The sequence below is a fragment of the Camelina sativa genome, chromosome 11 (assembly GCF_000633955.1).
Source record: "Camelina sativa cultivar DH55 chromosome 11, Cs, whole genome shotgun sequence".
Classification (NCBI taxonomy): Eukaryota; Viridiplantae; Streptophyta; class Magnoliopsida; order Brassicales; family Brassicaceae; genus Camelina; species Camelina sativa.
Window position 1 is genome coordinate 47904168 of NC_025695.1, and position 16899 is coordinate 47921066.

General features: G+C 37.2%; 6 protein-coding genes across 8 annotated transcripts in view; 3 read left to right on the plus strand and 3 right to left on the minus strand.

Annotated features, from left to right (window-relative positions):
* The window catches only part of LOC104727056 (splicing factor 3B subunit 1-like), a 5003-nt gene extending 3991 nt beyond the window's left edge, over positions 1-1012 (plus strand). The window contains exon 3 of one of the 2 annotated variants that reach the window (XM_010446056.2): positions 149-1012. In XM_010446056.2, the coding sequence (XP_010444358.1) occupies positions 149-849 (701 nt within the window). In that variant the 3' untranslated portion in view covers positions 850-1012. Of the gene's footprint in view, positions 1-48 lie in introns of both variants that reach the window. The other variant, XM_019232562.1, reaches the window with a different exon arrangement.
* On the minus strand, positions 1256-4203 carry LOC104727058 (dicarboxylate transporter 2.2, chloroplastic-like). Of its 2 annotated transcripts, XM_010446058.2 has the most exons (6): positions 3758-4203; positions 3126-3203; positions 2727-3076; positions 2299-2612; positions 1680-2128; positions 1256-1570 (listed from the first exon to the last, which is right to left on the minus strand). In XM_010446058.2, the coding sequence occupies exons 1-6, from the start codon at positions 4095-4097 to the stop codon at positions 1455-1457; spliced, it is 1647 nt and encodes a 548-aa protein (XP_010444360.1). In that variant the 5' UTR covers positions 4098-4203; the 3' UTR covers positions 1256-1454. The 2 variants fall into 2 exon arrangements, with proteins under 2 accessions (XP_010444360.1, XP_010444359.1); XM_010446057.2 differs by lacking the exon at positions 3758-4203 and adding an exon at positions 3597-3753 and having other exon boundaries at positions 2727-3426.
* LOC104727059 (dicarboxylate transporter 2.1, chloroplastic) lies at positions 4548-6955 on the minus strand. Its single transcript, XM_010446059.2, has 4 exons — positions 6009-6955; positions 5476-5789; positions 4935-5383; positions 4548-4833 (listed from the first exon to the last, which is right to left on the minus strand). Exons 1-4 carry the CDS (start codon positions 6819-6821, stop codon positions 4718-4720), a joined length of 1692 nt encoding a protein of 563 aa, XP_010444361.1. The 5' UTR covers positions 6822-6955; the 3' UTR covers positions 4548-4717.
* LOC104727060 (bifunctional riboflavin biosynthesis protein RIBA 1, chloroplastic-like) lies at positions 8723-11734 on the plus strand. Its single transcript, XM_010446060.2, has 7 exons — positions 8723-9149; positions 9374-9737; positions 9853-10074; positions 10154-10476; positions 10574-10703; positions 10784-11080; positions 11167-11734. Exons 1-7 carry the CDS (start codon positions 9091-9093, stop codon positions 11401-11403), a joined length of 1632 nt encoding a protein of 543 aa, XP_010444362.1. The 5' UTR covers positions 8723-9090; the 3' UTR covers positions 11404-11734.
* Positions 14553-15205, plus strand: LOC104727061 (classical arabinogalactan protein 1-like). Its single transcript, XM_010446061.2, has one exon. The coding sequence runs from the start codon at positions 14634-14636 to the stop codon at positions 15018-15020; it is 387 nt and encodes a 128-aa protein (XP_010444363.1). The 5' UTR covers positions 14553-14633; the 3' UTR covers positions 15021-15205.
* The window catches only part of LOC104727062 (pentatricopeptide repeat-containing protein At5g64320, mitochondrial), a 3106-nt gene continuing 2008 nt past the window's right edge, over positions 15802-16899 (minus strand). The window contains exon 2 of the mRNA XM_010446062.2: positions 15802-16633. Coding sequence (XP_010444364.1) covers positions 15956-16633 — 678 coding nt within the window. The 3' untranslated portion in view covers positions 15802-15955. The remainder of the gene's footprint in view (positions 16634-16899) is intronic.

Consider the following 16899-nt stretch of genomic DNA (forward strand, 5'->3'; position numbering starts at 1 on the left):
ATTTTGAAGAACAGACACGAGAAAGTGCAAGAGAATTGTATCGACCTGGTTGGTAGGATTGCAGATCGTGGTGCTGAGTTTGTTCCAGCCAGAGAATGGATGAGAATCTGTTTTGAGCTTCTCGAAATGCTCAAGGCTCATAAGAAAGGTATTCGTCGTGCCACGGTCAACACTTTCGGGTACATCGCCAAAGCCATTGGACCACAGGACGTTCTTGCCACGTTGCTGAACAACCTCAAAGTCCAAGAACGTCAGAACCGTGTTTGCACCACAGTCGCCATCGCCATTGTCGCTGAAACATGCTCTCCCTTCACCGTCTTACCTGCTTTGATGAATGAGTACCGTGTTCCAGAGCTAAACGTCCAAAATGGTGTTCTGAAATCTCTTTCCTTCCTCTTCGAGTACATTGGAGAAATGGGCAAAGATTACATATACGCAGTCACACCGTTGCTAGAGGATGCGCTCATGGACAGAGATTTGGTTCACAGACAAACCGCCGCGTCAGCCGTAAAACATATGGCATTAGGTGTAGCTGGTTTGGGATGTGAAGACGCTTTGGTTCACTTGCTTAACTTCATTTGGCCCAACATATTTGAGACATCTCCCCACGTCATTAACGCGGTGATGGAAGCCATTGAAGGAATGCGAGTTGCATTAGGTGCAGCTGTAATTCTGAACTATTGTTTGCAGGGTTTGTTTCATCCAGCACGTAAAGTCCGCGAAGTGTACTGGAAGATTTACAATTCGCTATACATTGGTGCTAAGGACACGCTTGTTGCTGCCTACCCGGTGCTTGAAGATGAGCAGAACAATGTCTATAGCCGACCAGAGCTAACTATGTTTGTGTGAAAGGGAAGAATGTGAATCTTTCTGGATTCTATGTGACTCTAATACTCTCTAGTCTCCTGTAGTTTTTGGTATTGGCTTTTATCGCAAAGGTTTGCTTTGTATAAAACTCGAAAACGCCGTTCTTTTCTTCTTTACTAAACCTATGCTCTCATGCTTTATGGTGTTTCTTATTGACTTTTAGTTTCATGTTATTTATTGGTTATGCATTACAGCTGCAGGATCAGGAAATAACGTAGAAATCTTGAAGACTATATATAAGCAGAGAGCGTCTAGATTTTTCATATTGCGAGACTCCGGTGAAAATTAGGCCTTCGCCTCATCGCCTGTATAATATTGTGTCAGTTTGTGCAAAAATTTGGTTTCTTCCGTTGAATATAACTGAAATTGGACCAATTTGAAGTTTCGGTTCAGGATGTAAAACAGGATGCATTGTTCCAAGTTCTATAACATCTAAGATTAACATTTTTATTATATTCAGTTAAAAAATCGCAGTGAACTTGAATTACCAGATATTTTTCAACTGATACCCTTAAAGCCGAAACTATTGTTTCTGTATTTGGTTGGATCAAATGCTCAGGGACTGATTCCGGTTCGGTATAATTCATTCAGTAGAGACCCAAAAATTTCCACCAAAAAGATCCAACACCTCCCCAGATGACTGCTTGTACAAGAGCCATCACGAACCCGACTCTAAACATATCACTCAGATCTACATATCCAGCTGCAGCAGATCCAGACCAAGAACTCATTGTAAGAAAAAAAGTGTTTACATAAAAATAAATGGTCGATTTATTCACAATAACGGAAGGAGATGAAAGAAGAAAACGGACCTCCGTAATATAAAGCAGCTGGTCCACCACTAAAATGTGCCAAAGCACCAGAGAGATTGTTGTTGAAAGCCAAGCAAAGTGCTGCTAGAACCCCTGGCACTCCCGCAGCGATTTGCATCGCCAAGAAAGGGGAATAGAGTGCTCCTGCGTGACCAGTCTGGCTTGCAAATAGGTAATGGATCAAGAGATAACAAGCCTGGAGAATAATAAATGAAGCTGGCCAAGTCAGGGAGAGGGATTGTAGCAGTTTTGCCACACAATCCGACATCCAAGCAACGACACCGAGGTTTGTTAGCTGTCCAGCCATACCAATCAAAACCGCAAACCAAGTGAGGGAGTCCCAAGCTGATTTGTCACTTAGACAATCGTCCCAGTTTATAACTCCTAACAGCAAAAGCGTTGATAGACCGATCATCGCGGATACAACGCTTGCTATTCCTATTGCCTCTCTGCAATAAATAGTTGGATGAAAATGTTTGATCTTACTGATTATAAACCGGTTTTTCTTATAAAAAGTAGACTGGTATCAGATCAGAACGGCTCTATAACTATAAGTAAGTTATGCTAAATCTCTAAGATGATACTCTAATGCATTTTGTTTTGGTGCAAGAAAGCTTACCCGAAAACCCAAAGAGAGACGGTGAAAGCCATAGAGGCGAGCATGATCCATTCGTTTTTCGTGATGGGACCTAATCGTTCAAGCTTCTTAGCAGCTGCAGCGGGAGCTTCTGGTGTGTGTTTCAGCTCAGGAGGGTAAAGCTTGTAGATGATGAGAGGAGTAGAAAGAAGAGAAACAAACGCAGGAACACTCGCCACTTTAAACCAAGTGATCCATGGATTCGAGATTACAACACCAACTTCTCTGGCTAGTTTGAGACATAGCAAGTTTTGTGCAGCTGATGTCAGAAGAATCGCACCAGAAGCTCCTGAACACTGTCACACAACAGAGCAACAACATCAAAACACCCTTAAAACTAAGACGTAACATGTATGCTATGATACAAAGACCAAAGCTTTAAAATCACCTCATTTATTGGTTTTTGTTACCTGCAATTGGGTTTGAATAAGAAAAGAACCGAGTTTTCTGGAAGATGGGTCTCCGGGGTAGCTTCCGGCGGAGAGAGAGAGAGATTTAATGACGGGCAAGAAAACGCCACCGGCTCTAGCCATGGTAGAGGGCATAATCAAACCCATAAGCATGTCACAGAAGGCAAGACCATAAGATAAACCAAGAGTGCTTTTGCCAAGGCATCTGACGAAGTAAGTAGCGATNAAGGAGATGAAAGAAGAAAACGGACCTCCGTAATATAAAGCAGCTGGTCCACCACTAAAATGTGCCAAAGCACCAGAGAGATTGTTGTTGAAAGCCAAGCAAAGTGCTGCTAGAACCCCTGGCACTCCCGCAGCGATTTGCATCGCCAAGAAAGGGGAATAGAGTGCTCCTGCGTGACCAGTCTGGCTTGCAAATAGGTAATGGATCAAGAGATAACAAGCCTGGAGAATAATAAATGAAGCTGGCCAAGTCAGGGAGAGGGATTGTAGCAGTTTTGCCACACAATCCGACATCCAAGCAACGACACCGAGGTTTGTTAGCTGTCCAGCCATACCAATCAAAACCGCAAACCAAGTGAGGGAGTCCCAAGCTGATTTGTCACTTAGACAATCGTCCCAGTTTATAACTCCTAACAGCAAAAGCGTTGATAGACCGATCATCGCGGATACAACGCTTGCTATTCCTATTGCCTCTCTGCAATAAATAGTTGGATGAAAATGTTTGATCTTACTGATTATAAACCGGTTTTTCTTATAAAAAGTAGACTGGTATCAGATCAGAACGGCTCTATAACTATAAGTAAGTTATGCTAAATCTCTAAGATGATACTCTAATGCATTTTGTTTTGGTGCAAGAAAGCTTACCCGAAAACCCAAAGAGAGACGGTGAAAGCCATAGAGGCGAGCATGATCCATTCGTTTTTCGTGATGGGACCTAATCGTTCAAGCTTCTTAGCAGCTGCAGCGGGAGCTTCTGGTGTGTGTTTCAGCTCAGGAGGGTAAAGCTTGTAGATGATGAGAGGAGTAGNGCCATCCTTGTGAGGTTACTTGTTCTGGTCTTGGGATTATGAATCTCACCATGAGACCTATTGAGATTGAGATTGCCAGAGGGATGAGCTTCGCTCCTTGCTGCTGTTGCGGAGGCGTCGGAGGAGGAGGGAGAGGTTCGTTCTGGTTCTCCCGCGAGGAAGAGGCGGTGGCGTGGAGTGTGAATCGAGTTGAGGAGATGGAGAGTGATCGGAGGGTTGGGGATGAGTAAATGGAAACCGACGACAATGATTTGGGATGATAACGGCGGAGGTTGAGATGGGTGGCTGATGAAGAAGTGGAGACTGAGAGAGAACGGAGAAGAGCCAAACTCTCCATCGCCGGCTGAGTTTTTCTCTCTCCGATTTAGTTGTGTTTATTATTCTCGCCGGCGAGAGGGAAAGTGATATTTTATTATTTCCTGTTTTTTTTTTTTATCCCTATGTTTTTTTTTTTGGTTTATATTTGAGTTATATACAATTTTAGTTATGAAAAAGTTAAAATATAACGTTATTCTTATTTTTCTCGTTATATGTAAATACATAATTGAATAACAACAACAAAAATGGTGGGGGATGATTGTACCATACGAAACATCATCATATCATCAAGGACGACAACATATGAGAGTGATGCTTGTGGAGCTAAACTTATATTTTCACTTATTTGTTATGTTTAGCTCGATCCTTGCATTGGAGATTCACTCCTCACATTCAGTATTTTCTCCATTTTATTACCCAGACAATTTCGTTTTACCAAAAACAAATTTCTTCATATTTTTGAACTTGCTCTGAAAAGAAATACGATATTTCCATAAGAGAAACAAATCGAGATAGATCTTTGTATATCTATCTATGTAATGTGGCAAAGAATTGTCTGCTTCTCTAATTGCAAGTAGAAAAAAATTGTATCCGTCTTTGCAAAAGCTTCAAGACCAACTTCTGCTGGGGGAGCGCTCCTTAGTAGAGACCCAAAAATTTCCACCAGAAAGTTCCAACTACTCCCCAGATTATCGCATTGATCGTCGCCATCACGAATCCAATCTTGAATACATCAGGCAGATCAACATAACCCGCTGCAAGAAAAATAAAAACACGCAAAAGTTAAAGTTTAGGGACTTTTAACCACACAGATAAGAGTTCTGTTCTGTTCTGTTCTTGGATGATGATAATTTACCTCCATAGTAAACAGCGGCTTGACCGCTACTGTAATGAGTCAAAGCACCAAATAGATTGGTGTTGTAAGCTAAAGCAAGTGCAGCTACAATCCCCGGAACACCTGCTGCTATATTCATAGCAAGGAAAGCTGAGAAGAGCGCTCCGACATGACCCGTTTGGCTTGCAAAAAGGTAGTGAATGAAGAAGTAAGCCGCTTGGAGAAGTCCAAACGCAGCAGGCCAGCCCAAGGAGAGAGATTGGAGAGCTTTCGCTACACAGTCAGACATCCATGTTACAACACCGAGGTTTGTGAGCTGTCCTGCCATTCCCACCAAGACAGCAAACCAAGCTAATGTGTCCCATGCTGATTTTTCGCTTAGGCAATCGTCCCAATTGAGGACACCAAGCAGAAGAAGTATGGAGAGACCGATCATAGCAGCTACAACACTTGGTATTCCGAGGGTCTCCCTGAATATGATAATTAACCCATGTATATGCTAAGACTTTTTTTAACCAACGTTACTGATACAAAAGTAACATGAGAGTTATCTACGACTTACCCGCAGATCCAAAGAGTGACAGCAAGAAGCATTGTACCAACCATGATCCATTCATTTTTAGTGACAGGGCCCATTTGCTTGAGCTTCATTGCAGCAATACCTGGAGCATCCGGTGTGTCCTTGGTTTCGGGAGGATAAAGCTTGTAGAGGATATATGGAGTACAAAGAAGTGATATGATAGCGGGTAAACTAGCAGCCTTAAACCAAGAAACCCACGGGTTTGCGATCACTACTCCAAGCTCCTCAGCTAACTTGAGACACAGCAAATTCTGAGCTGCAGCAGTCAAGAAAAGAGCACTAGAGTTCCCGGCGCACTGTCAAATATCAGAACAGAATCAGAGAAGCAGAACCGTAGTTTGAAAAAATCAAAATAACACATCAAAGCAGCCCTCAGATTGAGACGCAAATTGGACAAAGTTGCAAACTTATTCTCAGAATCACATCACACGCATTACTAACTACGCATTGGAGCCAACGAATCCAACTTCGAGACAAGAAGTTATACGTCAACTAATGATTCAAAGCGGACTAACCTGGAACTGAGATTGAATCAGGTAAGACCCTAGTTTCTTGGAAGAAGGATCTCCCGGTTTACTTCCAGCAGAAAGCGAGAGAGACTTGATGATGGGCAAGAAAATGCCACCAGCTCTAGCGGTAGTACTAGGCATTGCAGGAGCAATCAAAGCTTCACTAAGCGTGAGACCATAAGATAAACCTAAAGTACTCTTACCAAGCCATTTGACAAAGTAAGTAGCGATCCTATCGCCGAGACCTGTTTTAACGAAGCCACGAGCGAAGAAGAAAGAGATAACGATCAACCAGATGACCTCGCTTGTGAAAGCCGAGAAAGCGGCTGAGAAAGAGAGCGTCTTTGTGACGACTGAAGCGGTGAGGCCGATGAAAGCCCAAGCTCCGACTGGGAGAGGACTAAGGACGAGACCTGCGATTGTTGAGAGGAAGATCGAGAGTAGCTGCCAGCCTTGTGGTGTGACTCCTTCCGGTACAGAGACAGCAAATCGGAGGATAAGACCGACGGAGACGGAGAGAATCAGAGGGACGAGTTTTGCTCCTTGTGGCAATTGAAGAGACGGAGTTGATGGAGGAGGAGGAGGAGGAGGAGGAGGAGTAGGGGGAGCGTTGTCTTGTGGTGCGGCGGCGATTCGTGTGGAGAATCTGGGGATTGGTTTGAGGAGAGGGAAGGAGAGAGGTTGAGATCGGAGGGAGATTGTTGAAGGCGGAGATCTCGAGGAGGTACGGCGGAGAAGAGAGAGACGAGAGGGATGGTGATGAGAGAGTAAGGTGGAAGTGGCGGTGGTGGAGAGAGAGTGAAGAGCGAAACTCTCCATCGCGCCGGCGATTAAGAGAGAGAGAGAGAGAAAGAGACTGTGACGGCGAAGTGTGTGTGTTTTAGTGTGTTTCTCGCCGGAGAGTAACAACAACAGACGCTGATGAGTGGATGTGAATCATGTGATTCATGTCAAGGACGAAAGTGAAATTATTAACTGAAATCTAAAAAAAAAATAGTCTTCGGTTCTTTAATTTTAACCGGACTATTCGAACCGGAATCATATTATATTGAACCGAGTCAGTTTTTTTTTTGTTGTTAAGTGCAATTACAAGTTTACAACCCATATAATGGAACTTGAAACATGAGTTAGATGGGCTTGTCCATTCCATACATGTGGTGTGTACTGATCTTCTCAAATAAGTATATACTAGGAGATATCATGTACTTAAATATTAATATTTAAAAAAAATTATAATATAATAATAAAAATTATTGTTATATACTATATTTCTTTTAAAAATTATTTTGTTTAAGATAATATTTATTTTTAATAGTTCTATAAATCTATATATGTATTTTTTAATACTAATTATTTTATAATATTACAGTATTTTATTTTTTTGATGTATATTACAGTTTTATATTGTTTGTTTACTATATTTGCATCAATATTTTGTGAAATATGATGTAGTAATTTTAATATTATAATTGTGAGCAAATAAAATTTATTAATTTATCAACTATATGAAAATTCCAACAATTTGTAAATAAAATAAAAGAAAGATGATACGAGAATCATAATTTGAAATCTTAATATAATATTCGAAATCTAATTATTAAAAATAATTTTATTGTCTACTTGGATATAAAATCTTAGTTTTTGAAATTCTGATTAGTTTATATTTAAAAAAATATATATATTTAGTAATTTTCGTGTATAATTTTATTAGAGAGAGCATTTTTTTTTTAACTAATAATTATCTGTATTTTAAAAAAAATCTTATCTGTTAATTTTTCTTTGTACTTTTTTTTTGTTCAAGTACAAATTAGTTTTGATCTGAATAGATTTTTTTTTTTACTTTTCTATATTTTTTTAAAATTTTTGATCTGTCAACGTTTTTATTTTTAATTAATTATATTTATTTATTTAATTAATTAATCTTAATTATTTTTTTCTAAATGGTTAATTGAATGTAATTTTTTACACATTTTAATTTTAAGGTTAGTTTTATATTTGTAATTATGGAGGATTCATCTTTTCACTTAGAATTGGAGATGTTTATTTGGACCATGTGCATGGTTTTTGAGACTAAACTACTTGGATTTGATAAAGATGGTGATTTCCACTTCCTAATGGCCGACCTGGTGTAACTAGGTAAGTGAGTTTCTTGCTTAGACATTCAATTATTTTTCTCTTCTCTGATCCTTCTCAGTTATGACTTATGAGTTTTCTTGTTTTGTTTTCTAGGTAGCAACTAGTTTGGCTATTCTTTAATTGATTAAATATAAAATACAAATCCCGTCATCATCTATTCATATTTCACCATCGGTTTCGATTCGTGTTATGACTTATGAATACCAACAACGCATGCAGAGTCACAGAATCCACATTTATTAAACTATACTATTACATTTACATGATTAAGCAAATTAAAACTAATAGTAGTACTATATACATATTTTTTTTCCTTGAAGCACAGATGCATAATAATGCAGGACCATTCCAATCCAACCAAGAAGCGAGGATGGGAAACACATAAACAATGTGCGGTTGGTATCTCATGGGAATGGACAGCCACTCATATAATTATAATATTATACTTTTTTCTTATATATTTATAGCTATCACTTATATAAATTATTGGGAGATTTGATTTGATTTGGAAATCTTATTAATTATTATCTTAGTTTTGTGGTAGTTACAGTACATACATGATACATGTGTAAGAAAAAAAAAACAACAACGAAGATCGAAAAAGAATTAGTCTAAAAAGGTCAGCTGCTATGAGAGATGATAGTTGGAGAAGACAAGAGAGCCAAGCAAGTGGGTCTTATCTCCTCGTTGCACTATATATAAAATCAAAATCCTTCCTTCTCTTCTTCATTGCACCAATTTGCGCCGCCATTTAAAAAAAAAAGAAAAGAGCTTAGCTAATCGCTATCGTCATCCGCAACTTATACCCATCCTCTCACTTCCCCCTGCATCTTCCTTCATAAAGCCTCCGATCTATCTTAATCGAAGAACTTAAGTGGGAGAGATCTTGGACTAGAAGAAATCTACCCAAAGTTTTGGATTTTTCGATAAGGGTTTCTCTTGATAGAAAACAATGTCTTCGATCAATCTCTCTTCATCGTCTCCTTCCACCATATCTCTTTCCCGCTCAAGGTAAGTTTTTTTCTTTCTTCAATCTTCATTGGTTAATTGATTTTTGTAAGGGGGGATATGATTAACAGATTCAATTCGAATCTGCAGTTTAGATCTTAGAATTTGTAATTGCGTTTCGTTGACCTTAGAATTTGTGATTAAAATGGATCGTGATTGTTTTCACAGAACGAATTGTTTGCTTCTTCACTCGTTTTGCCTTATTGATTTGTATGATTCTGGTGCAGATTGAGCCAAAGCTCTACCACATTGCTCCATGGACTACACCGTGTTAGTTTACCATCTAAAAACTTATCATCAGTTTCTATTAAAAACACTGGAAAAGTTAAAGCTGCAGTGATCTCTAGAGAAGATGATCTGCTCTCATTCACCAACGGGAACGCTCCTCTTTCAAATGAATCTCTCATTGTTGATCGGACCGAAGAAGAAGAAGAAGAGGCTAATCCTGTTTCACTTGGAACACTTGCTGCAGATTCTGCTCCTGCACCAGCCAATGGTTTTGTTGCTGAAGATGATGACTTTGAGTTGGATCTACCTACTCCAGGTTTCTCTTCTATCCCTCAGGCCATTGAAGATATACGCCAAGGAAAGGTTCGTTTTTTCATTTTGCTGTGTCAAGAAGATCAAAATTTTCAAATTTTTCTTGTTTGTTTGGTTTTTACGCTATTGATTGATTGATTGATTGGTTTTGGCGGTAATGTTGCAGTTTGTGGTGGTTGTGGATGATGAAGATAGAGAAAACGAAGGGGATTTGGTAATGGCTGCTCAATTAGCAACACCTGAAGCTATGGCTTTTATTGTGAAACATGGAACTGGGATAGTTTGTGTGAGCATGAAAGACGATGATCTTGAGAGATTGCACCTTCCTCTAATGGTTAATCAGAAGGAGAACGAAGAAAAGCTCTCTACTGCATTCACAGTGACTGTGGTAGGTGTTACTCTCTCTCAAAAAAGCTCCGATCTTGGTCCTTCGGGTAATTATCTAATTTCCTTGCTCGTCTTCATAGGATGCCAAACATGGTACAACAACTGGAGTATCAGCTCGTGATCGGGCCACAACGATATTGTCTCTTGCATCAAGAGACTCTAAGCCCGAGGATTTCAACCGTCCAGGTCATATTTTTCCGCTGAAGTATCGTGAAGGCGGGGTTCTGAAAAGGGCTGGACACACTGAAGCATCTGTTGATCTTACTGTTTTAGCTGGACTGGATCCTGTTGGAGTGCTTTGTGAAATTGTTGATGATGATGGTTCCATGGCCAGATTACCAAAGCTCCGTGAATTTGCAGCTGAGAATAACCTAAAAATTGTATCCATCGCAGATTTGATCAGGTAAAGGACTGTGAATTTCAAGGCTTTGTGTCTGTTATCATCTCTCTGTTTCTCTTGAAGCTAAAGATCTAAACTTTGTGTTTCTAAATAAGAACAGATATAGAAGGAAGAGCGACAAACTTGTAGAGCGTTCTTCTGCTGCTCGGATCCCGACAATGTGGGGACCTTTCACAGCTTACTGCTATAAGTCCATATTAGACGGAATAGAGCACATTGCAATGGTTAAGGTTAGAACAATGTTTAGGAACGTCCCTCGTTGTCCTATGAGATTTTTAGCTAATATCCCATTTGTCTGAAATTGCGGCAGGGTGAGATTAGTGACGGTCAAGAGATTCTCGTGAGGGTTCATTCCGAATGTCTCACAGGAGACATATTTGGGTCTGCAAGGTGCGATTGCGGGAACCAGCTAGCTCTTGCGATGCAGCAGATCGAGTCTAATGGTCGCGGTGTGTTGGTTTACCTTCGCGGACATGAAGGAAGAGGGATTGGTTTAGGACACAAGCTTCGAGCTTACAATCTGCAAGATGCTGGTCGAGACACGGTTGAAGCTAATGAGGAATTAGGACTTCCTGTTGATTCTAGAGAGTATGGGATTGGTGCACAGGTATTAACCAAGCTCGCATTACCATCCAATATAGAAAACATGTATGCCAGAGGTATTTCACTAATTCGTCTCCTTGAACATGGCAGATACTGAGGGATTTAGGCGTGAGGACGATGAAGTTGATGACGAATAATCCAGCTAAATACGTTGGCCTGAAGGGATATGGATTAGCCATTGTTGGGAGAATCCCTCTCTTAAGTCTCATCACAAAGGAGAATAAGCGATACTTAGAGACAAAACGGACCAAGATGGGTCACATGTATGGCTTGAAGTTCAATGGCGATGTTGTGGAGAAGACTACTGAGTCTGAAACTGAGTCCTAAGCGTAAAAACCAGGACGTACCAAAACAAATTAAGAAACATAAAAATATGATACTTCAAAAACGAGGGAAGATGTTGACACAGAAGAACAAGACAAAGACGTTTGACACAGAAGAACAAGACAAAGACGTTTGATCTGTCTGAGAAACTTCGATTAGATTGGTTTATCTTCAAATCTAATACTATCTGATTATTATTTTTTCCTACAATTCTTGTGAAAAAAGAGGCCAGCTTTGAAGTGTGTCATCCTTTGGTTGAGAACATGTAAAAGTTTGTTTCTAACATTTAAACCGTAATAAAAAGTGTGGCAGGTGTTTTAAGCCTTTTAAATTACATTCTTAATCTCAACATCACATGATCCGATTCACTCACCGAGTTTCAGGTGCAGAAGCTTGACATGATCTTGGACGAGCTTACGACAAAAGTGGATGGTGCTTTGTATCCGACGATGGAGAAGCTTGAGACTTGATCCTCTGATTCACATGTTACAGACATACATATTGGAGCCGAGATGTTATGATTAGTGAAGTAAACTGCAATTAAAGGTGTCATGATTAACAAAACTAGTTACTTAATTTTCAGTCATATTGACGACTCTTAACAATAAACTCCATAAAAGTCACCGCTTCCAATTCGGAAATTTCAATTCAAAGTCTTTCTAGGGTTGATATACTAAAGTTATACTAATCAGATCAAATAAAACTATAAAAGCAGTATTGTGTTAAGTAACGGAAATTTTATGTAGTCGATATCAAAATCATGTATAAAGTTTCACTTTCTCCTTGTTCCTCACTTGACAATGACTTTAACAAAAAAAAAATTATATTAATTATTAAACTACAAATTAAAAAAAATTTAATTTATACATTTAACTCATATTTTAATATAAAACTGAAGCATTAACTATATTTCTCCACTCAATTATATTAAAACAAATAATAAATTAGAATTGTAATTCACATTTTTTTCAATATAATTTTTCATCATTTCTCTTCCTATAAATACTTATTTTCTTATTCTCTCATTCTTTCATCCTCTCATCCTCTTCCACTATATCTCAATATATATTTTTTTGTTTTGTTATTGTTATTGTATGGGTCTAAAAATTCAATTTAAATATCATTGTAAAAACTTAATTCTAAATTTTAATTTTAGAGTTTGTATGATGTGTATATCTTAAATTGTTTTTATTTTAGGTTTTAAAAGATTTATCTTCATTGTCTATTTTAGATTAGCATCTTATAAGTCATTATTTTTCATACTCTTCTACAATATTCACTACACAATTAGGTCATGAAGTTGAAAAGATCTATCTCTGATTCTCTATCATGTACTATGGTTATCTCACATATTCATGCATAATTCTTAATTATCAATATAATTATCTATTTATAAAGTCTAATTTGTTTTGTAAAATCTATAAACTATATTCATAAAGTCTATTTTGTTTTGTGATCCAATAGACAAGTATGTAAAGATTAATATAATATTTATATTATTTAAGATTTTAGGTTTTTTTGTAAACAAAAAGAACTTAACTAAAATGAAAAAGGTAATTTTAAAAATACCATTTAACTAAATCCTTTAAAGATAAAACCATTAGTATGAAATCTAGCATTATAAATTCAATTGATAAGTGAAAAAAAAAACAAAAGTATAGAAGTTATCCTTAAGGTTTTAAAAAATATTTAGATTGAAGTTCATATAATTTTATAAGAAAAGTAATTTAGTTTGTCACTTCAAAAGTAATATTTTCAATTTGGAATATTATGTGTGAGTGTTGAGTTTATATCAACAAAACAATCAAATCATGTGTAAGTTTAAATTTTGATTGAGCCACTTGGTATTTTTTTTCTTTTAAGTCAAAAATAAATTAAAATATTTATTTATAATTAACTAACTCTATTTAACTCAAATGTAACTCTTATCCAATAATTTTACATTTATTTCTCCAATTAATATATTTATCTTTCAAGAAAAAATAGTTTTGGTTAATTTTTTTAACATTTTTAATTATTTTTGGTTAGCTAAAGTCATTGCTTTAAACTTTGAAATGAAGAATATTTTCTACACAATAATTTTATACGTAGTTACTATATTTTTTAATAATTTTATTTGATTCAATGTTACTATACTACAATCTTATGTTTACAATATCAGTAAAAAAAACTCTTTTAATCAATGTTTAACCTCTATAAAACATGATAAACATAGATTCACTCATATTAGGAAAATATTTAAATTTCTATATTATCATTTTTATTAATATAGCTTATCAATTTGTTAATTTTTATTCTAATTTTTTTTTTTATATTTTAAATTTTGTATGATAAATAACCATACCAAAAAATGTTGATAGGAATGTTATTTTGAGAAATTACTATATTTTTTTTGAAAATTTATATTTTAGCAGATAAAATATATTTTTTCGATTATGTTATTGTTAATAGATAAAAATAATATTTTAGTTTAATTTTTTTTGAAATATAATAAAAATCTATTATGTATTCAACCACACATTGTATGAACTAATTAGCTAGTTAATATAAATCTAAAATTATCAGACGAGTAGAAATGTAAAATCATCAAATTTATAAAACATAGTATAAAAAAAGAAAAAAAAAAACTAAAAGGAAAAGTATAAAAAGAAAAGAAGAAAAACAGAGTGGACCATGTGTCCGCATGGAACCAAAGCTTCCAAATAACTCGACCGTTTCAGAAAATAAAAAGAAATAATAATTTTATCATTAGGACACAACACAACGCAACGGTCATGTTACACAATCACGCGTCAATAAGACCGAACACGTGTACGCTTGTGATTGAGTAACAAACAGCTGTCATAGAGCCGTTAGCGCCGTAGTCAAGGGAGAAGGTTTGAGCCAACCGCGTTCTCTTTTTTTCCTTCTGATTAGTCTTTTGTCCCCACAATCCTTTATGGGCTTTTTTTTTTTGTTTTTTTTTTAATTCTGTAGCATATAATATCTCATCCGTCCGATTTTAAGTCGGTCCTCGTTTTATCATATCAACGGTCAAGATTACATCATACACCTTAAAACAGTGCACACTAATTCTTCTTTCTCTATATAAGCAACCCTCCTCGTCGCGGAGTTTCGTACAAACTACAAAGCAAAGGCAAAAACCAAAACCCAGCTTAAACTCGAATCTCTCTCTCTCTCTCTCTCTCTCTCTCTCTCTCTCTCTCTCTCTCTCTCTCTCTCTCTTATAAACAATGGCTTTCTCGAAATCTCTAGGGTTTGTTATCCTCGCCGCTCTTTTCATCTCTTTCACGGTAGCTCAATCTCCTGCTCCAGCTCCAGCTCCAGTCGGAGGAAGACGGATCTCTTCGCCGGCTCCTTCTCCTAAGAAGGTCACTACTCCTTCCCCTGAGGTTTCGCCTACTCCTTCTCCAACGGCTTCCGCATTGACTCCAGATTCATCCGCTTCGCCTCCATCTCCTCCTTCTCCTCCTTCGGCTGATTCTCCTATCTCTGAGTCGCCGGAAGCTTTATCTCCCACTGAAGCTCCTGGTCCTTCTCAGGGCGCCGCCGTTTCCAACACTTACGGTGTCTTCGGATCTGTGGCCGTTATGTTAACCGCTGCCGTTTTGGTTATCTAGAAGCTTCTTCTCTTATTTTATTTTATTTTATTTTATTTATTCTAAGATATATACTACCTTCTTATTATGAGTTTTGCTTAGAGATGATTCCTTATTTTTTATATTTAGAATATTTTCTTTGTTTCCTATGAGCGTTGTATCTATCTACATCCAATATTTATTTTATATATGATTATTTTATCAGATTTTCTTATAGAAATTTAATACTATTTTATTCAGCTACAAATAGAATTCTGAATAATGAATTCTAAAATATTTTATGAATATGAAGAAGAAATACGGTAAACGAAATCATAATCATGAATAAAATGTTAAAAGGAACGCAAGGCAACATGCCTTAATTAATTGTCTTATAAATGTGTTTTACTAGTCAACCTAAGCCCCAATGACTAGTAACTAAAGTAAGGCGAAACAAAATCATGATCTACAAGACTACTACATAGATACAAGTTGCAATATTTACAAGAAAAGTGTAACCTTACTTGACAAATACTTATATGGTAACATGCCTAAAGTAATTGTCAGAATATTTATGTATATTTGTGTTTTACTAGTGTTAAGCAAACTAAGCCCCAATGACTTGGTAACTAAAAAGCGATACAAAATCATGATCTACAACTACAACTACATAGATACAAGTTGCAATATTTACAAGAAAAGTGTAAACTTGACAAATACTTATATATGATAACTTGACAAATACTTATATGGTAACATGCCTAAATTATTGTCCAAATATTTTTGTATACATAATATTCATTCATTCAGCCTAGCCTTCTAGTAAAAGAAAATAGCCCAACGCCCATTATAAAAGGGCCTTGACAAACCTTGATTGACATTTTAATTGAGGTCCGTATAACACACTATGACAAAGACAGTAATACACATTCCACAGTTACAATTCTAACCAAACAGACTACTTCTCTTTTTTAGTTTCAGATAACTGCATTATAAAACCTTCGTCTATCCAATGTTTCTTGGGGGATAATAAGACTCCGTAACAAAATTGACCAGGTTCTATCATTTGGAACAAAACCATCTTCTATACCTTCATCCAGAAGCAAGCAAGCATCATAAACAAAACCTCCTTTGCACAACCAACTCATCAAAGTGTTGTACGTCACCGTATCAGGCGTTATCCCTTCAGCCTGAAGCTTCTTAAACATTGCCACACCATCTTCGATCCTACCTGCCCTACACAGACCGTTTATCAGACTGTTATACGTCACAATATCTGGTGTCGATCCTCTCAAAACCATCTCTTTCTGAAATTCAACCGCTTCTTCTAACATCCCGCTTCTGCAGAGCCCGTTTATAAGTATGTTGCAGGAGATGCTGCTCGGTACTAGCCCATCACTTAACATCTTTTCAAACAAGCTTCTCGCTTTATCCACCTCCCCGGCCCTGCACAGCCCTTTTATCAGACTATTGTAGGTGATCTCATCAAGCGGGGATCCCTGGAAAACCATCTCATTGACTAGTTTACGAGCTTCTTTGATTTCGCCTCTTCTGAGAAAAGCGTTGATCAGCGTGTTGTAAGTAACAGTGTTGGCAACAACACCTTCAGATATCATGTCTCTATGTAACCATAAGGCATGCTCTATTTCACCGACCTCACAGAGTCCAGATATCAGCGAATTGAATGTATACACATCGGGTTTACAGCCTTTTCTTGGCATCTCTCTGAATATCTCTATGGCCTCGGTGATTCGATGTTCCTTGCAGAAAGCAGATATCAAACAGTTATAACCAACAGTGTTGAGTTTCAGTCCATCGGCAGACATGTCATTCATAACATTGTAGGCTTCATCTATCTTTCCTAATTTACAGAAACCATCAACTAAAATTGTATAAGAGTAGACGTTAGGCTTACATCCTT